The sequence below is a fragment of the Molossus molossus genome, unplaced genomic scaffold (assembly GCF_014108415.1).
Source record: "Molossus molossus isolate mMolMol1 unplaced genomic scaffold, mMolMol1.p scaffold_m16_p_8, whole genome shotgun sequence".
Lineage (NCBI taxonomy): Eukaryota > Metazoa > Chordata > Mammalia > Chiroptera > Molossidae > Molossus > Molossus molossus.
The window spans coordinates 16,785,499-16,807,038 of NW_023425402.1; the positions used below are offsets into that span (position 1 = coordinate 16,785,499).

At 43.8% G+C, this 21,540-nt stretch overlaps 1 protein-coding gene and 1 pseudogene across 2 annotated transcripts in view; one reads left to right on the top strand and one right to left on the bottom strand.

The window, feature by feature from the left end:
* CLIC5 (chloride intracellular channel 5) overlaps positions 1-21,540 on the bottom strand; it is a 150,225-nt gene that overhangs the window by 94,247 nt on the left and 34,438 nt on the right. Inside the window, exon 1 of one of the 2 annotated variants that reach the window (XM_036249412.1) lies at positions 1,472-1,866. The exons of the other annotated variant lie outside the window; for it this stretch is intronic. Within the exon in view, the coding sequence (XP_036105305.1) occupies positions 1,472-1,534 (63 nt within the window). The 5' untranslated portion in view covers positions 1,535-1,866. Of the gene's footprint in view, positions 1-1,471; positions 1,867-21,540 lie in introns of those variants that run through there. 2 annotated transcript variants of the gene reach the window in all.
* On the top strand, positions 4,602-4,697 carry LOC118622080 (annotated as a pseudogene).

Genomic DNA, 21,540 nt, shown 5'->3' on the forward strand with positions numbered 1-21,540 from the left:
CCCAAAGGGGTCCCGGAAACCAAATGAGGGCACCAGAAGCTACATTTCAGGCGAGAGAAACAGGCTGAGAAAAGCAAGTGTCACTAAATGACAGGTGTAATTTCTACAGATGATTTAAAAAAAAAAAAAAAAAACTCCAAGAATGTCAAACCCAGTGGAATCTATTTACCAAACCCTTATGGCACCTGGGCCAACCAGGACAGATCCCTTTCCCTGCCCAGGGAATATACAGGCCTTTTAAATGCCAAGGACCCTTCTCTGCTCAGTGATCTGCATATTTCTAGGCGAACTTTGCATTCTAAGGGGTTTCCCCCCTTTGTGAAAGGTCTGGGCGCCCAGGAAGCCTGCCCACTCACCCTCCCCCAAGTCCTGGCTACTCTGTCTGCACCACCCTGGAGGCAACTCTCTTGCCGCCTCAGGTTTCCCTGCTCTGCGGTGTCTCAGGGAGGGCTGATCAAATGTTTCTTTCTTATTACAACAGAGGACGGGGAGCGTGCTTCGGCCTCCATCCTTCCTCCTACAGGTTGCAAATGAAGTGAGCGGCTTTGACGTTAGACTGCTTCGGCCTAGGGAGCAAGGCGACTCGTTTGTCTTTTCACTGGCCCCCCAGCCCAGTCTGCCCGGGACGTTTTTCCCAGTTGCCGAACCCTTCGCATTTCCTGACTACCCTGCAGGACCATGACCACACCATCATAACCATGGGGGAGAGCGAAGTGTTTGTTTTCTGCTTTGCCAGTCACAAAGCGAGAAAACATCTTTGTTTCCGTTTGCTTTTTAGTAGGTCTTAGTAATAGAGAGAGAGGACGTTTTAAGAAATGTTATTTTTGCCCGGCAGGTGTGGCTCAGTGGCCAAGCGTGGACCCATGCACCAAAAGGTGGCAGGTTGGATTCCCGGTCAGGGCACATGCCCAGGTTGTGGGCCCGATCCCCAGTGGGGGGCATGCAGGGAGCAGCCAATCGATGTTCTCTCTCATCCATGTTTCTACCTCTCCCTCCTTTTCTCTCTCTAAAATCAATAAAGAAAAAAACGTTTAAAGAAAAAAAGGAATGTTTACATTGTTGTTTAAAAAAATGTTATTTTTGCTTTGCCAAAGGTAATTCTGTCACTAATGCTTCCTATCCCCCCAACTTTAGAAGATAGGTTCCGGGATCCAGCCAGGTTCTCACCATCGCCCTACACCTGAGGATGCCCTTTAGGAAAAGCCCACATCGCGCGGGGCATCGCTCTGGACCCTCAGCGGTGACCACCTGTCCTGCGGCGGCTTTGACAAACTGCGGCCAACTCTCCAAGAAGACAACCACCTGCCAGGCTGCACCTGACTCCATTCCGCCGGGAGCCCCGAGCCAGGCTCTGGCGTGCAGAGAGGCCCCCCAGGGGACCGCGAGGGCTGGGCTGCGCTCCCTGGGGAGGGTCCGGCGTCCCGGCGCGGGCGGCGCGGGTGCACGTGAGCCGGCGCAGACGCCGACCTACCTTCACGAAGAGTTCGATCTCGGGGTCCCTGTCGTCCCCGTTAGCTGTCGCCGAGTCCATCATGCCGTTGGCGCCCGGGGCCACCGTCCCGGGCTGGGGAGGCGCCACCTCTGCGGCGCCCGGGCCAGCGCTCCGCGCTCCTGCTCCTGCCCAGAGGGGCCTCCGTTCAGGGCGGCGTTGTTGTTGTTGCTCTTCCCCTTAATTTATTTCTCAAGCCGGGGACAGTGATGTCTGAGAATCAGTGTCCCGTCCCGGTGATCACATGAAAAGGAGAGAAACCAGGAGGGGACGGGGGAAGGGGGACAGGTGGATTCAGGGATGGCAGCAGGTCCCGGGAGCAACAAGTGCCGGCTGCAGGGAGGTGTCACAGGATCCGCGCCTGTCAGCGATCCCGCCGTCGCCGACAACGCGCCCAAAATAGCCGGCGGCCGCGGGGCGGGGTCCGCGGGGTGGGGCGCGGGGGGGGGGGGCACCCCGCGAGCAGCGGGGCCTCGGCCCTGGCCCGCCCCCAGCCAAGCCGCCCCGCGGCGCGAGGCGCGGACCCAGCCGGTCCCCGCCGCCACCAAGGCCCAGACGATGTCCTGGGAGAGGTAAAGAGGAGACGGAGAGTCTGAGAGAAGAGGAGAAGGAAGGGAAGAGAAGGGAAGGCTTCAAAGTCTTAAGTTTCGGTGACGAAGGGTCACCTCCTTCACGTTACGTGCTATCAGCGTTACCCACTTGGGAAGCCCCTTCCTGCCCCAGCAGTGCTCAGAATGGAGAGGGGCTGTGGGGAGCGAGAGGGAAGGGAAGGACCCACAAAGCAGGGCATTGCCATCCTCCAGCTGGGCCAGCAGAGCAAGGAGGTGGGCGGAGACCCAAAGGGGTGGTTTGTAAGGTAGTGGGGTGAGCCAACCAGGTCAGGTGCAACCTAGCCAAGAATCCGTGTCTTTTAACCTTCTGGACTTATTCTTCCTGTCCTTTCTTTTTTTTTTTAATCACCCCCCCACACCTCATCCCCATTTTTTTTACTATTATTTCATTTCTGTCTTCTGTTTGCTTTTAAGAAGGGAAGGATACACACACACACACACATATACTAAGTGTACAGTTAAATTAATTTTCACAGTCTGAACCCACCCATGAAAACCCAACACCAGATGAAAACATAAAATGTTAGTTACACCTCCAGAAGCCCCTCCTGGGCTCTCCTCTCTACCCTTGCTCCCCTCCACCCCTCTCCCTGACCAGGGTAACCATTAGTCTGATTTATATCAGCGCAGGTTACTTTTGCTTGGAACCTTGTATTACAGTATGTGGGATTCATCCATTCTGAGTGTGTAGTTGTAAATCATCCGTTTTCATTGCCACGGTGTATTTATCCATTCTCCTGTAGATGGACATTTGGGTAGTTTCCAGTTAATGACTATGGTGGATACTGTTGCCAACAATATTCTCTCTCAAGGGTCCCTTGGTGAAGACATGGGCACTCCTCTGTTAGGGACACACTGAGGAGTGGGATCGCTAGGTTATAGAGCATGAGAAGGTGCTTCTTGAGTAAACTCTGCCTGATGGTTTTCCAAAGTGGTTGTACCAATTTACATTAACACCCTTGATTTCTTTAAAATATAAGCACCAGGTCTTTTCCAAATCTGGAATCTGGTCAAATTGTGTTTGTTTTCTTTGCCTTCTCATTAGCTGATCCTGTTTGTACCCTGACTTGCCGTACTTACATTTATAACTTGTTTCACAGCTTTATAAAAAAAAAGAAATCGTTTAATGATAAAAATGAGTAATAATATTTATTACACACCAGGAAAAAATGCTGAGAACTCTACATGTCTTGACTTGTTTAATCTTTACAAATAGTGTTCTTATCTCAATTTTACAAGTGGGGAAACCAGTGCATAGATTATTAAGCAACTTGGCCCTAGTCACCCAGCTAGGAAATGCTGAAGTCAGAATTTGAACCCAGGAAGACTGAGCCTATGCTCTCAACTACTCTACTAAACTGCCTCCCTCAAACTTAGGCTATGCAGGGTAAGTCACTTTGGGAAAATGAGACACCGCCCACATCTTAATGGAAATTAAAACCCATTTCAGGATAATGGTCACGTGAAAGGACAATTAAGGCTGCCACATGAACTAGGTAAATGGAGGGGCCCCAGAAGTCAGCGTGTAGAGAGATGATTCACCACAGTTGGAGTGGGGAGAGGAAAGGGCCTCACACAGCAGAGGGTGCTCCAGCTGAACCTTCCTGAATGTCAGGTAGCTGACAGGCAGAGAAGATGGCAAGGTATCTTGGCCACCCTTTATGGCGTGCTGTTTGCTCATAAACTCCAAGTACAGATGTCTCCTTCTCACTGAAGAAACGATCACCAAGCCCAGCTCACAGCCCTCACAGTGCACCACGGCTTAATCAAGGTGAGGTTTAACTGCCCCCTTCCTCCTTGGTTTTGGGCTTACATCACCAAAGCCCGCAGAGAAACCTCCCTGCGGTACATTCGGAGCCAATGCCTGCATCCTCAGCGAAGGACAAGGCGACAGAGGGAGCCTGGACCTTCAATGCATGCTGCACGAACGCACCCCTCTCCTGCCCTGGAGTGCGGACACTATTTGCAATAGCTGTGTGGCAGAGGTAAACCCAATTGCATAGATAAAAATACCTTTGAGGTTTTTGTTTGAATGAAAGATGCTTTACACATGCGAGCACTTTCTTAGCTGTGATCTGAACAATGTATAGTATGATGTCTACGTTTCTTAATCCCAAACCTCGCAGAGTTGGCTTTCCTTTCATCCTCTGTAAGTATCTACTGCTTATTGGAAAATGGAATAGTTCCTCTTTAACTTGTAGATAACACTTCCCATTTGGATATCCCTACAGATAACGTAATTGATGAACCTCCATGTTACCAAAAAAAATCAGCTTTGGTCAGAAAATATTTCTGAGCATATTTCTAGTTTTAAATTCTGCTTTAGTTCAAGATAAGAAGACTTCATTTTTCACCCTTTAATGTAAAAACTTCATTTATTAGAATCAATTCTAGGTTTGTTTCGAGAAAACACTTTCTTGATCATAGACTGTCATTCTAATAATAGTTTCACAAACTTGGTGCAAGTTTTGGATAAATATTTACCAGAAAAACACTTCAGAAATATATTCAGTGCTCACTTTGAAACAATACAGGGAAGATTAGCATGGCCCCAATGTAAGAATGACATTCAAGTCTATGTAACATCCATACTTTTGTATGATTGTTGAAAGCAAAAATCACAATATTTTATGGGTATAGTATTTGATATATTCAAATTAAATGATATGATATAAAGGGTTATGGTAAAGAGATTATATATATATATATATAGTTGTGTAGTTTTTATGCTTCACTTGAAGTGGTAAACTATGTAAGCAGATTGAGAAAAGTTAGGTGTGTGTGTATATATATACACACACATATACATACATACATATATACACACACACATATATATATATATATTAACAACTCCTAAAGCAACAACTATAAAAGTTGTACAAAGAAATATAATAAAAAACCAATTGATAAATGAAAATATAATGGCAGGATAGACTCAAATAGTCTAAAAGACTTGAGAGGTGGGAAAAGAGCAAATAGAAAACTAATAATAAAATGGTACACCTAAATCCAACCATATCAATGAGAACACAAAATAAAAAATGGTCTAAACACATCAATTAAAAGCTGGAGATTGTTGGACTAAATAAAAAAAAAAAAATCCCAAGACCCAACCGTATGTTGTTACAGAATCTCACTTTAAACATAATGATGTAGAAAAATAAAATGATAGGAAAAGAAATGTTATGCAAACACTAATGAACACTAAAGAAAATTAGTGGCTATATTAACATCAGACAAATTAGATTCCAGAACAAGAAAACGATCAAAGATAATGAGGACTATTACATAATGATAAGAGAGTTAACTCATCGAGAAGATATAGCAACACTATATATGTATGCACTTAAAAACAGAGCTTCAAAATACATGAAGCAAGACCTGATAAGTGAAAAGAGAAAAAGACAAATATATAATTACAGCTGGAGACTACAATACTCTTTTAACAATTGATAGCACAAGTAGACCAAAAAACAAAACAAGCCCTGGCCGGTTTCTCAGTGGTTAGAGCCTCGGCCTGTGGACCAGAGAGACCTGTGTTTGGTTCCCGCTAAGGGCATGTACGTTGGTTGCAGTTTGTCCCCACCCCGGTTGGCGTCCTGCGGGTGGCAACCAGTCCATGTGTCTCTCTCAAATTGATGTTTCTCTCTCTCCACCCCTTCTCCCTCCTGCTCTATTGGAAGATAAATGCAAAAATGTCCTTGAGTGAGGATAAAAAAAAAAAAATCAGTGAGAATATAGAAGACCTAAACAACGCTATAACCTATTTGACCCACTGAACATTCTTAGACTTTCCCACCCAAGTAACAATAGACTGCACACTATTTTCCAAGTACACATGAGACATTCACCAAAATAGACCATAAATGTCATATTTAAAAGAATGAAATCATACAAAGTATGTTCTCTAACCATAATAGAATCAACTTGATCCATAAATAAGATTTTGGGGAAACATCTAAATATATGGAAATAAATACACTTTAAGAAACTCATTGGCCAGCAAGAAAGTATCAGGAGAACACTTTTAGGAAATTTAAAAACTTTAAAAAGTATATGAACTGAATGCAGATGAACATACAACATAGCAAACTTTGTGGGATGCAGCTAAATGAGTACCTGGAAAGAAACATATACTGAAAATGCCGATTTTAGAAAAAAAATAAAGGTCTCAAATCAATAATCTAAGCTTCTGTCTTAAGAAACTAGAAAAAGAATAGCTAGCTAAACTCAGAGCAAGAAGGAATAAAATAATAAATATAAGAAAATAAATTAATGAAATTGAAAAAGAAGAAAATCAGTGAAAACAGAAGCTGGTTATCGTAAAAAATCACTAAGATTGGTAAACTTCTTTATAGATATACCAAGAGAAAAAAAGGTGAAGACATATATTACCAATATGAGGTTTGAAAGACGGTATATCTACAAACGCCACAGACACAAAAAGATAATAAAGGAATATTACAGCAACTCTCTGCATACAAATTAGGAACTTAGATGAAAAGGACCAAATCGTGAAAGACACAAACTCACAAAATTCACTCAAGAAGAAGTAGATAATCTATATCTACTAAAGATATGGAATTCATAGTTGAAAATTCTCCTAGGAAAACCCCCCCAAACTTCAAGCCCAGAAGTCTTCATTAATGAATTCAACTAAACATTCAAGAAAAAGACACAAAAAGCAATTCTATGCAATCTCTTGCAGAAATGAGAAGAGGAGGGAATAAATTACTTGTATCCAGAATTCATGAATGATTGTCACAACTCAAAAATAAGGAAACAAACACAATTTTTAAAAATAGCCCTCAGATCTGAACAGCCACTTTACCAAAAAAGGCATACTGTTGGCAAATAAGTATATGAAAAGATGAACAACATCATCATTCAATAGAGAAATGCAAATTAAATGATAGCTACCATAAATACCTATTAGAATGATTAAAGTATGCACACAGGGCAATCCATGTGGTAGCAAGAATGAAGAGCCAGTGGAATTCCCATACATCATTGGCAGGAATGCACAATTGTATAATAACTCTGGAAAACAGTTTGTCAATTTCACGTGAAGTCCATTATACACTTACCACATGGCTCACTTAACATCTCCTGGGGCTTATCCCAGAGACATTGAAACTTAGGTTCTCACAATAACCTGGACATAAATATTAATAGCAGCATAATTCATAATTGACCCAAACTGGAAAGAACCCAAATGTCTCTCAATGGATGAATGAATGAGAAAACTGTGGCACATCCATACAATGATACAGCATTTAGCAATAAAAAGGAATGGATAGATACAAAATGCGGTGAATCAGAAATACACTACACTAGGTGGAAGAAGCCAGTCTCAAAAGGATCATACTGCATGATTCCACTTACGTGACATTCTGGAAAGGCAAAATTATAGGGAAGGCGAGAAAAAGAATGGCTACGAGGGTTTGACTACAAATGGGCACCACAAGAGGGTTTTCCCAGGTGATGGAATATTCTGTGACCTATTTGTGGTAGTGGTTATAAACATTTCTGTATGTGTTAAAACATACGGAACTATATACCAAATAAGATAATTTTCTGTATGCAAATTTTTTAAATTATCAAGATGCTTAAAAAACTTCAAAAATATAAAGCCACTGGATTCTGTTTGCACATTCCCTTTTCACTCATTCTTTGCTTCAAACCCTTAACATCAGATCTTACCATTGTCTTCAGAAATATAAAACAGAGCTATTCCATGAGGTCTAGTGAATCATAGCCAGTCAATAAAACAGAAGAAACCTTCATTGAAATAAAAACAGAACAAAACAAAATAAGCATATTTGGACTGAGAGCATGTGTATACAGGTGATAAAAGGATATTTATTATGAAATGAAATGATGACGATTCTGATGGCGAGATTTTCCAGAAAAGTTCCGGAAGTACAGCCATATCATTAGTTACAAGCCCCAGTTTTCGTGTATGTAATGATATTTAGCTGAACCCACTCACTCTGCGTAGGGTGGCAGCTATTTCTATGGAAATCAGGTTGTTCTGCTCTTACAGTCTCTACAGGGGACCTCTTGAACAACTCAGAGGGCTTGAGGTTCCAGCTGAGGGGCTGTAAGTTTGATGACAGCTGCAGGAGCTCCAGTTACAATGAGTCTCTGTGGGAGGGCCAAGTGGGTGTGGACAAGGAGAGGTGAGCCCCATAGGGATCACATCTGCAGAAGGTCACAGACTGGGCTTTAAGGAGGATCAAGGTGGGTTGTTACTTCTATTCATTCCTTTATAAACTAGCATGCCCTTGGGTGTGCCCAACATTGCTTTGTTCCCATAGCAATCCATCTACTTGTGTTTGGTAAAGGGAGAGGCCTGGGGTGGGCTGGACTGAAGCCAGGAGTCCTTGTCAAACACTGTCTCTCACCCACTGATTCACTGCTTCCTCATTCCTCCAACCAGTGTTTCGAAGGTGCCTACTGTGTGCTGGGCACTGCTCGTGCTCTTTCTAGAACCCTCTGAGAGCATGCCGTGTGCACGTCTCCTGGTGACGAACAGTCTTCGCTCCTGCATTACCCTTTCCTGGACTGAGGCATGTCTTTCCCACAAGAGTAAAAGCTCCTTGAGGACAGGAACCCAGTTTATATCTCTTTTGCATGACACACAGAATGGAAGTAGTTGCTACAAACTAATTAACAGACTGAGAATGTTCCCAGTGCCGTCTACATGCTCAACAGATCTTTGCTGATGGACTCAACTAATGAATAACGGGCACCTTTAATTCACACCCTCCTCCTCCACTAGGGAATCTGTCCTGACACTCGTCGCTCAAAGGCTGCCAATACTGAAATGGACATTACAGTGTGGGGTTTATAGAAAGATTCTAATTTTGAACTAAAACATGAGAAAGAGGTAAGTAATAATAATGATAGTTACTAGGAGTCCATCATGTGCCGGGAGCTCAGCACCTGTTATTAACTGACTTCATCTACCCAATAACCCAGCGAGGCAGGTGCTAGTAGTTCCATTTCACAAATGAGGAAGCAGACTTAAAGAGGCTAATTGTCCAGGTCACATGGGTCATTATAAATAACACAGCTGGTATTCTGACCCAAGTCCCTCCATCGTTCAAGCCCATCTTATTAACCACCACGCTTTACTGCATATGGGAAGTAGGATGTGGTTGGAGGACCCTGGGCTGCACATCGAACCGGCGGAATCAGTGAATGACTCGTCTTGGATGAGGAATGGCTGGGTTTGGGGATTCTGGAACCTCTCTTTACTCTGCTTAACCTAAGAGACACTCAGAGATGAGCTGAAAAAAAGGAACAGAGGAGGTGGCACACAAAAAATAAAAAATACCAGCCCTAGAGAAAGGAAAACCATGGAGACAAAAGTCAGGAGGAAAGGGATCGGAGGTCATATACTGTTGCATCAGTGTGTGCTTTTGGCAGGATTTACTGCTCTGGTGACTGCCCTCACTCAATGGCAAAGTTCATGCTTTAGTCACAGCAAGATCACATAAAAATGCAGCATTACACAAACACATTGTAGAAGAAACTCGGGCAGGGCCCAAGATAAATGCATGTAACAAAATTTGTCAAAACTATTGATCCAGCCCTGGCCGGTTTGGCTCAGCGATTAGAACGTTAGTCCGTGGACCAAAGAGTCATGAATTTGACTCCGGTCAAGGGCACATACCTCGATTGCGGTTTATCTCCAGGCCTGGTCAGGGTCCTACAGGAGGCAACCAGTCAATGTGTCCCTCTCACGTCGATGTTTCTCTCTCTCCCTCTCTCTCCCTCCCTCCCACTCTATCTGAAGATAAATGGAAAAATATCCTCAGGTGAGGATTAAAAAACAAAACAAAAAACTGTTGATCCATATTACCTTTATGCACACATCTGATTTTCTTTTTGGCCAACAGGCCCATCATTCCAACTGACCAGTTATTTAATGAGTTATTAAAGGGCATGGTATTAAAGAGGACCAGGGTTTGAGGGAGAAACAAGGTCAATAAATGGATAATAAATAAATACAAATAAAACAGTCTCCATGAATGGGTTTTTAGCCCGAACAGAGAGAATGTCTAACTAACAGTATTGTGAAAACAGCACCGGGTTTAGATCTAGAAGTCCCAAATTCAAGACTGGGCTCCTGCCGCTTTCTACCCTTGTAACCTGGTCATCTGCCTTCTATGCCTCAGTTTTCTCATCTGCTAAAGGGGATAACAGTAACTCCCCTGAAGTTTATGTAAAGTTTAAATACTACTATATATGAATACATATAATGCATCTAACATATTGACTGACCCATAAATAAAGAATAAAAGAGCTACCCCCCACCATGTATATAAGGCAAACACTGTGTTTCAAGGTAGTTTCTCACTTAATTCCTCACTGCAACCCTATAACAGAGGTAGCTGCTATCATTACTCCATTAGCCAGTAAACAGAACGAACCAGAAAGCTCTAGAGCTGGGATTTGAATCCAGGTATGTTTGACCTCCAAGCATCTGCTTTTAATGAGCCCTAATCAGTATTATGAGCCCTTGCAGGTATTATTTGATTATTGGTGATTTAATATAAATGAACGGGAAAGTTAAATGTATACATGCATACTGGCCCAGTCTGGAAATAAAGGCTGAAGACTAGCTACTGCAGCATTTAAGTGGGAAATGCTCCCAAGCAAAGAATAAAATACAGACCCTCCTGTGACCCTGACCACGCTGGATGCCCTTCATCCTTTATCTGTCTCCCTGTCATGGTTTCAGCTCTTGAAGCTACGTAAGGAATTATTTCCTGAAAGGCACTAAATACCATTGGGAAAAATGACAAATTCCTTCTTGGAACTCAGCAGAATTGATCTAACTGAATTGTTGTTATTATTTTTAAAATAATCTATCCCAAGGTGGGGCAGCAATATGGCTGCTCCTCCCAGAGAATTCTAGGAATACATCTGTATTGGAGTCTTTCTTTCCATTTATTTTCTTCTCTCTCTCTCCATTTTAGGGTCTCAGAGAAACGGAATAATAAAACGTTTCTATGCATTATTAGCTAGTCATAGCTAGGCAGACACAGAGAAAATTGATTTCTGCCTCACTATAATAAGTGGCGCTCTTTAATCCACATGCAGGGAATAAGCTTGGCTTCTATTTTTGTCATTTAGTTTGTCCAACTGTGCAATCTTTTATGATCTGGCAGGAAGATTAACCCTATTCCCATAAAGCTGGGTGTGCAGAAAATCAGAGGGTATTACCTCGAGTTGCTTTAATTTCCTTCTTCCAGGCAGAAAGCACTGAGCAAGCATACCGTCATGTGCCCGGCACTGTGCTCAGGGTACATTTATAAGTAAGACTCAGCCCTTGTCTTCAAGGAGCTCACGGTGCCTGAAATACATATGGGGTGCTCCCACTCTTCACCCCATTTCTAGCTTGAGTCGATACATTGTGTTTTAGGAAACTATAGGGAGCAACAAAGGTAGATTTACAGTTGTGAAGACAGCGTTTATTCCTGTATTATTATTTATGATTATTGTATTATTTTTCCATATGGACAACTGTAAACCTACTTTCGCCCCATCCTGTAGAGTTGACATACAATAAAATCTCGATATAATGGACTAATTCAGGCAAGGGGATGTCCATTAAAGCCGAAAGTCTTTTATATAATGAAGTAGATATCCCGAATGCAAATGTTAAAATAGACAAATTAGTTAGTTTACCTGTTTTTACTTACGTAGACACGTTTGTGTAATTAAAATTAAGTAAGTGTGAGAAGTTTAATTCACAGAAAATTTTCTGTATGTGTTATTTTAGTTTTGAATTTATACTGAACCGGTCACCAGTCACTGCGCGTGAACAGATGCGCACGGCTGGGGCTGGCTTAGCGCGCGTGGGAACCTTAGCCGCCGGTACAAACCGCTGCAGAAAGTCACGCCACCCCACAACAGAGCCAATTAGCACTCTCGGTGCAGTGTGATCAGGTGCCAATCTGTCCCCAAACATTGTTTACAAGTGAAGCGATGACTCTTGGATTTAAATATGTAGACTATAGTTGTGGGTATGTAATGTTTATTTATGTTGGGGAAATTACTAGTGTTTTTTCCAACATGTGACCAATTTGCTAAAATTTGTTTAAAATCACAGTGAATTAATAACAAAAAAATAACCTGTCAATTTAATTATAAGCAAATCTTGGTTAAAAGCATTTAAAAATTTACGGGGTGCTAATTTTCACATATGACATACAGACTAGAAATGTGTCCGTTAAATCTGAAGTCCATTCGATTGAAGTCTGCAAAATCGATGGCTTACTGTAAATCTGACTGTATTGAGAAAGGAGGCTCATCGCCTATGTTTTCATAATCAGAGGATGAGATAGCATTTGGGTCTACCAGCTGCCTGACAAATGAGTCCTCTTACTGAGAGGGCAATGACTAGAGTTAGTTTATCATTTTCATTTATCTATTAACCATCTATTATACACCAAATACTCTTAGAGACGCTGGGTGTATCTTGGGAGTAAAACAGTTGTGGATAGCCTCTGCCTAGTGGGTCCTGCAGTCCACTGTGCGAGACAAAGCAAACAAGTAAGCAAAATAAATACAATTACAATTATAAAATGTGATCAATATTATTGGAGAATCTGGATTATAACACTAAAATAATCCACAGTGGAAGTTGAAAGAACCTCCTTTTTAGGGGATCTGTAGGGAGGTGACATTTAAGCCCAGACCTGAAAAATAAAAAAAGGGCCCATCATTTGAAGTCTAAAGGAAGAAGAGAAGGAGTAGCATGTGCAAGGGTCCTGGGGTAGGAGAAAGCATTTTATGCTTGAGGAACAGAAGGCTTAGCTTGAATTCCCCCATAGTATCTCTATGGGGTCTACATCATGGGGTCACATTTTCCCCTTTTCCAATGAAATTACAGTTGACCCTTGAACAACACAGAAGTTAGGGTTCCCAGACACCCAGCAGATGAAATCTATGTATAACTTTGACTCCACAAAAACGTAACTACCAATAGTTTAGCATTGACCGAAAACCTTGCCAATTACATAAACAGTTAATTAGCACACATTTGTATTATATATATAATATATATAATATATATATAATGCTATATTCTTACAATAAAATAAGCTAGAGGAAATAAAATGATATTAAGAAAATCATAAGGAAGAGAAAATATATTTACAGTACTGTATGTACTTACTGAAAAAAATCCACATGTAACTGGACCCACGCAGTTCAAAAGTGTTGTTCAAGGGTCAACTGTACATTATGCAACCTTTGTCATTTCAATACACCTGGGAGAAAATCTGCCCAGAGTTTTCCATTCAGAAAAACAGTTCTAGCATAAAGTAATAATGACAGGGCCACTGAATGTGTGTTGTTTGCAGCAAGTGACTTTCTGCATTGCTCTGTAACTATTGATATCTTCAGTTAAATGCACTTTGGAAAGGTTTGCAGCGACCCCTGCACAAAAAACACATTCGCTTAAGACGCCTTTGCGATACACGTTTTCATCTCAAGACTCCTCCCACTTGGTTTTGCTCATTGGCTGCACCTACGGAAGGGTAGACCATGTGGGGGAGCATGACCCACTCCCAAAGCCTCTTCTATCTAAGCGGTGTTATGTTCAAAAAATTGCTTTGAGTTTTATTCGGTTACATTGAAATTCATTCTTTTTTACCTGCTCTTTTGGTGTCTTGTAAAACCAACCATTGTCACTTTTTCCTCTCTCATAAAATGAAGTCCCAAGATGAATAAGGCTGAATGCAGACCGAGTCATTTATCTCCCACCAACACAGCAAGGGCAATTGCATCAGCAGACACCAGACTTAATACTCATCATGGAGCCTCCCAAGGTTAAGGCCTGAAGGGTCAAACCACTGACTTAAGCTCTGCCTTACTCACTGCACCCTGCTCCCTGCCAGAGTGATCCAATTCCAGGGCAGAGGGATGCAAAACAGACACTCCAAAGTGGTCTGGCCAAGCTCACCGGCCAACGCCAACTCCTTCCCTCCGGCCATGTGGAGGTTGCACGCTGCCCTTGTGGATGCTGACGGGACTGTTTCCCTGACCCGCATCCCAGTGTCCACAGGCAGTTGCATTTGCACTGGGTGAAAATTTACCACGGGGTGAGAACTTACGACTGGGTGAGAACTTTCGCTACAGTAAGTAAAGGATAAGGGCGTCCTATCTGAACAATACACAGCGCTGACTCTCTACATGCACCTGCCACAAATGAAGACCAAATATCGGAACAATATAAATGGAAGGAGCTTGCTCACACCGCGTTCGTGCATGGCCACACCTTCCATGTATAGCTATTGCAGATCCGATCACAGGCCCCTCTCCACCCTCTGCCCTCACTCCTGCTCAGCCTCCGCCACTGTCGACACCCTGCACCAGGGTGGTGCGTTCGTTCCAGTCAGTGAAGGTACAATGACAAACACGATCACCCATAGCCCATAGTTTATGTTAAGATGCTACGTTAAATTCTATGGATTTGGACAAATGTGCAGTGACATATCCATCCCTATGGTGTCATGCAGAGTAGTCTCCTTGTCCTAAATGTCCTCTGCGCTCTGTCTATTTGTCCGTCCCTTCCCCCGAAGCCCCTGGAACAGCTGATCTTTGTACTGTCTCCACAATGTTGCCTTTTCCAGAATGTCACCGAGTTGGAATCACACAGTATGTCACCATTTCAGATTGCCTTCTTCCCCTTGGTAGAGAGCATTTAGGATTCCTCCACGTCTTTCCATGATGTCCATTCGGTTTTTTATCCCAACTGCCGCACACAGAGTAGACACTGGCAGAGCCCTTGCTGAATAAAGGGGTTGGATAAATGAGCAGATAAATGAGTGTAGTTCGTGCACAGCTCATCCGACCACTGTGCACACTGAAGCCTATTAAGGGCAGGTTCTCTCCCGGACGTCTTCAAACAGTGATGGCATTTGCACGGGACTTCCAAAAATACTTCTTATTTTATATAGCTGCTGTCATGAAAAGCAAGAGAGCAGATATTTCTCTTATTATCTCCACGTTAACAAGATCAGGAAACTCAGATTCAGAGAAGTAAAGTAACTTGTCCAAAGTCCCTGCACTGGCCGGTGGCAGAGCAAACAGCAGCCCCCACAACGCTCTGATGTCCTTGGGTGGCTGCATTCTGGGCATCGTCTCCCCTAGAGCCAAGCTCTGGGCCATTCACAGGGACACATATGAATAAGAAAGTAAGTCCTGCTGACACAGTGACAGCGAGGGCTAAAATACAGCCCCCTCCCAATCTTGCTACTCAGAGGGGCACGTCTTTCTCACAAAAGAGTGACCTTGACTTTGACCTTGCACCGATATCAGCAAACTCCAGTCATTTTTTGTGAGTTTTTTGTTTGTTTTTGTTTCTGTTTTGTTTTTTCACCGCAAGCAAATTACTGATGGGCAAGAAGAATTGATTCTGGGGAAAAAACTTGAACAACCAATCAGTGAGTAGTTCATTCTCATTCAACAGTAAAGAATGCTGGGCTTCCCTGTTAGGGGGGGAAACAGGCTTTATGGCTCTAGGCCAAAGTTCACTCCAGATCCGAAGCTGTGATGGGCCCTCCAGGGGACAATGCACTTAGCCTAAGGGTTAGGCCTATGGCTGAGGCTCATAAAGGTTCCCGCCTTGAAATCCTGTACCATCTAGAACTCACTCATTCCCAGACCTCAGCATTGAGCCTTTATCTCTTCGTTGAGAGCCTCAAACTAATACATAACTATTTGCTGAGTATTTCCCGTGGCTGCCCTGGTTTCCTCCAAGTCAACATTTCCAAAATACCACACTAATAATCTCCCCCAAATCCTCTCCTGCATTTTCCTTCCCAGTCAGTAACACCATCATCTATCCTGTCACCCAGACCAGAAACCAAGCCCATATTTGTCATTCCTTCGTCATCCCAAACCCAATGAATCACCAAGTCCTTACTCCCCAATCTGTCCACTTTGCAGCCCTGTTGCCACAGCTGCGTTGCTTCATCCCTGAAGGGTCATAGAACTTCCTCCTGCACTTCCCCTCCACCATCACCCTTGTCCCTGAAGTCCTCCTTCACCAGGGAGCCAGAGGAAGCCATGAACAATGCACCGCAGGGTATCCTAGCCCTTGCTAAGAAAGCTGTGGTACATATACAAAATGGAGTACTATGCAGCTGTAAGAAAGAAAGATCTCTTATCCTTTGAGACGACATGGAGGGACCTGGAGAGTATTATCCTAAGCAAAACAAGCCAAGTAGAGAAAGACAAATACCACATGATCTCACTTATTTGTGGAATATAGTGAACATAACAGCCTGAGGAATGGGGTCCCAGAGACGTGGAAGTGGGGTACAGACTGACAATTTCCAGAAGAGGGAGTGGGGGGGAGAGATAAACCACAGAACTTATATGCATGTATGCATGAACAATGGACATGGACAACAAAGCTGGGGACAGGGTGGGGGGGGCATCAGTGGGGGAAAAAGGAGAAACACCTATAACAAATATAAATTAATTAAATTTAAAGAATTATGAATATAAAATACAAGAAGAAGAAGAAGGAGGAGGAGGAGGAGGAGGAGGAGAAGGAGGAGGAGGAGAAGGAGACGACGACGGCTTCCTTGGCTCAGTGTGGACCACGCTCCCCAGCGTGGTGTGAAGGATCAGACCTATCTGCTTGTCTGGACTCATCTGGCCTCGGGCCCTAACGATTCTGGAACCCCGAATGAGGTTTGCTTTCCTGTGCTCACACCCTGCTGTTTCATACCTCCATGTCTTTGCTCTTATTAGTTGGAACACTTTCCCCAGGCTTCCTCACTCAGCTAACTGTTCCTCCTTAAAACTGATGCTTCCACAGCACCTGTGTGAACCTGTACTCTTGGTCTATTACATCAAAGTCATTTATTTAGGTGCCTGTGGTCCTCTAGAGCTAAGATCTTCAAGTACAGAATTTAGCTACTCAACCCTCCACCGATCAGTTCCTGCGTTGTCATGATCACGTTACATATCAACAGCCTCAACAAAACCTCAAATGTTTAAAAGCAGGGATGATGTTTCTCATCTGTCTCCCTGTGCCTCGCACAGAGCCAGGCACGTGGTGCAGGTCTGGGTATGCCTATCCGTCCACATTTACTCGTTTGCTCAACAAATACTTTTTAAGATCCTGTTTTATTTCCATCACTGTATTTTGCAGAATATAAGACGTGGCCTCAGTTTTGAAGGTCCTACACACTAAATAATAATAAGCAGTGCTTTTTGCTGGTTCTGATACCTTGATTCAGTGGGAAATGGCTCCCTCGCCCCTCACCTTCTCAGTGGGATTTACTCTCTTGAGCATGTGGCTATTTACTGTTTATCAACAGGTGCCATAGCGAAATAAAAACACACGAAGGCGAGACTTGACTTGAGGTGAAAGGTACAAATAGTTAGGTCACAGGAACACTGGGACTGTTAAGCATATGAAAAGCATGCCACTTAGTTAAGAAACTAGAATTGGCCCTGGCCGGTTTGGCTCAGCGGTTAGAGCGTCGGCCTGTGGTCCAGAGAGACCCGGGTTCAGTTCCCGCTAAGGGCACGTACCTCAGTTGCAGTTTGTCCCCGGCCCTGGTTGGTCGTGCGGGTGGCAGCCACTCTATGTGTCCCTTTCATGTCGATCTCTCTCTCTCTCTCTCTCTCTCTCTCTCTCTCTCTCTCTCTCTCTCTCTTCCTCTCTCTCCCTCCCACTCTATCTGAACAAAAAATGGAAAAATGTCCTTGGGTGAGGATAAAAAAACAAACAAACTGGAATCACACCAATGAGAGAGATTTTCGCTTATTTAATTGGTAAAACGTTTTTAAAAAACTCAGGAAAAACATGTGGGTAAATATGCAATGTGGGTGGGCATATACGTTGGTACAACCTTTTTGGTGGGCCTGCCATCTATCAAATCTGAAGGTATATTTTGGCCATATGAAGACTTAACAGATCCACTGATAGGAAACTCTTAAGTGAGCAAAAGATGTATGTTCAAAGATGTTCACTGCCTCATTGTTTAAAATAAGAAAAAAACTAAAAATCCATCAGCAGTTTGGTTACATTTTGGTGCATCCACATCACAGAGGATATCACCAAAGAGACATATATGAAGTGACACGGAAAGATGTCCAATACATAATTAAACGAAGAAGACAACAAATGGTGGAAGAGAGCATGCATTTGTTTCATTTTGCAAAATATATGTAATTTTATCTAATATACATGGTCTGGAAGGCTACTCACTGAACTGTAAATAATGGTTATTTCAGGATAGTAGAACTGCGAAGGAAAATGTTTCTCTTTTTACAATTTATACTTTGCACATTGTCGGAAATTTTTGTTTTGACAAGAAGCGAGTGTTTCAAGTTGTGGGGAAAGGCACAGGCCCTCCCAGAGCTGCCTGTGCTGTGAAGCCAACCACGTTTCTTTGGGAAGCCGGTTCCCTTTTCTAGACTTGACATGGGTTCGGAACCCTGGTCCCTTAGCCGCCTTCTCACACCAGCAGACCTTCCTTTCCTCTGGCTCGTTCAGTGAACACACATGGAGACCCTCCTATTACCCCTGTCCTCACATCGACCCACAACACAGAGGAACTTAGTGAGCTGCTCAGGCTACAATCACATGGGCATTTGAAAAGGGCCACACACACACACACACTCACACACACACACACACACACACACTCACAGGGCTTCACAGGAAAAGGGAATTAACACAAAGGTCAGCATTCCAAGAAGGGTGTGGGGCCAACAGTTTCCTGGGACAGGCTGTACCAGAATCACTTAGAGAGCTTCTTAAAAATAGATTTCTCTGAGCCCTTCTCACACACACTGAATCCGAGGGTGGGACCTGGAGATCCACATGTTTGCGAAGCCCCAGGTGCTCCTCTTGCCGCTGAAGCCCCACAGTCCGGCCTTCACTCTGCACGTGGAACCACGCGGGGTCCCTGACTTCACCAGCCCAGGAAGTTATTAAGTCTTGATCCTGAGCACCCCAGGGAGACCCCAAAGAGAGAAGTGAGGAAAAAAAAACACCAAAGAGTGAGAGACAAGCATCACTTTGTAAAATTAAATTTTTATCCGTAAATGAATTTATCTGTAGAAGCATCTGTCGCTGGGGAGTGTCTCCCTCTGTCTTTCTTCCTGTGCCGACTGTTGTATTTAATAAGAGTGAAGTTAAAAAAAACAAAATCAACCTTTGATCCTTAAATAACACCTGAAGAGCCCGTTCTAAGGGTAAGCAGAGTAGACGGCCACAGAACGCTGGGTTCATACAAGGGGTTATTCCCGGTAAACGCGACAGTGAGGTCTTGGAGAACAAAGACCTTGGGTAGGACCTTCGAACTCCTACTCACCACTTGCTAACAAAGCAGAAATAAAACAAACGGATGGTGCAGATGATGCCACTTGTGGCTGGATCTTAAAATACTGGAAGCTCAAATTGGCCCTTGGGGAGACCCTTCCTCTGTTCTCTAGGATCAGTGGTTCTCAAACTTGGCCACATCTGGGGGCTGTCAACGTGTTCATTCCCATCTCCCATCCCCACAGATCCTGCTATCCTGGAGGGTGGCCTGTGCATGGGGATTATTATTATTATTTATTAATTTATTTTTGTTACAGGTGTTTCTCCTTTTCCCCCATTGACACCCTCCTCCCTATCCGGTCCCCCACCCCATCCCCAGCATTGCTGTCTATGTCCATGGTTACACATACATGCATGTAAGTTCTGTGGTTTACCTCTTCCCTCCCCCGCCCAACCCCGTCCTCTAAGGGTTGTCAGTCTGTACCCTACTTCTACGTCTCTGGGTCTATTTTGTTCATCAGTTTGTTTTGTGTCCACAAATAAGTAAGATCATGCGATATTTGTCGTTCTCTGATTGGCTTGTTTCGCTTAGGATAATACTCTCCAGGTCCCTCCATGTTCCCCGGCTGATTTTAACCCGCGACCCAAGTTGAGATGGCTGCTCGTCAGAGAGCCCTTTCCGTCCCTTCGGGCAGCTCTGAGCTGGGGGATAACCCTAATACAGGCGCTTCAGGCTGAGACGTTTTACACACGTTTTTTTAAAGAATAAAAGGGTGATCGCACCCTGCTGGGCGCCCCGGTCGCATCCCCGCTTCCTGCTGCTTTCTGCCTTAGCTTCACTGGACCGTGCGGTCAGCTTGACGCAGGCCGACGCCCCACTTCAGGGACGGTTTTTTCAACGTGCTGTCTCCGACCTTCTTGAAGCAAGAAGGTTTTGAAGAACTGGGGTTGCAATAGCTATGTGGCCCTGGACAAGTGGAACCTCTCCAATCAGTTTTCTTATTGATGAATAGAGCTGCTCATTTTTTTTTTTAATGTTTTCCTTTATTGATTTTAGAGAGAGAGGAAGGGAGAGGGAGAGAGAGATAGAAACATTGATGAGCAAGAACATCGACTGGCCACCTCCTGCATGGCCCCCACTGGGGATTGGGCCCACATGTGCCTGACCGGGAATCGAACCAGAGACCTCTTGGTGCATGGGTCGACACTCAACCACTGAGCCTCATTGGCTGGGCGAGCTGCTAATTCTTAAATGTGAACTATTGTCCTCAGCATTAAATGGCGTAAAGAATGTAAAGAGTGTTAAAGTACTTGATTGAACATGTATTTATATCATCATACTTCATACCCAAATTAACCCGGTAATATAATTAAGGTGGGTGATGTTGCCATCATCTTGTGGGAGGAAAAGTCGATCCAGGAAGTTTAAGGGACAGGGCTCAAGTTTTCAAGAGTATCAATGGCAAAACCAGGCCAGGAACTCAGTTCTTTTGGCTTTTAATAGCCACTTCCTTTCCCCCCATTTTATATTGTGCTGTGCCCTCAAAAGACCACAGACATGTTCAAGTCATTGGCTAATATCAGGAGGAGAAGAAAATAGCGAATGGAGCAGAAAATAGTCTCCTTCCGAAAACACTTGGCCTAAGGGACAGGTATAGCCATTTGTTTCTGGATGCATTGTTTAAACATGCATGCTGTTTGATGACCACCGGGCGATTGTCTGGTGTTTCCATTCCTTTCAAATGACATACCTGCCTCAACTCCCCTATCAATGCCTCCCTCTCTGCTATTCTTCAGGTTTGCTTGCATCTGGGTGCTGGATCTCTCAGAATTGTGTTGGCACAGCTAGTAGAGAATTACATCGAGTCTGTGCACAGTCTGCGTCTACCCCAGACTCACTTCAGTCATCTGGGTTGAAGTCACTGGTCATTTTGCACAATTAGTCATCACTCTAATGGCCACTTGCTTGGCTGGAGCACAGGCTGACCCAATGGCTGTGTCACCGCCAGAGTCGATTTTTAGTACCCCGCCTCCATCAAATGGCCTGGCCTGTGTCTTCCCTGTGTTCAAATACTGGAGTCCTACCTTGCCAGGAAGCCTTCTCTGGTACTTCCAGCCTACAGTGA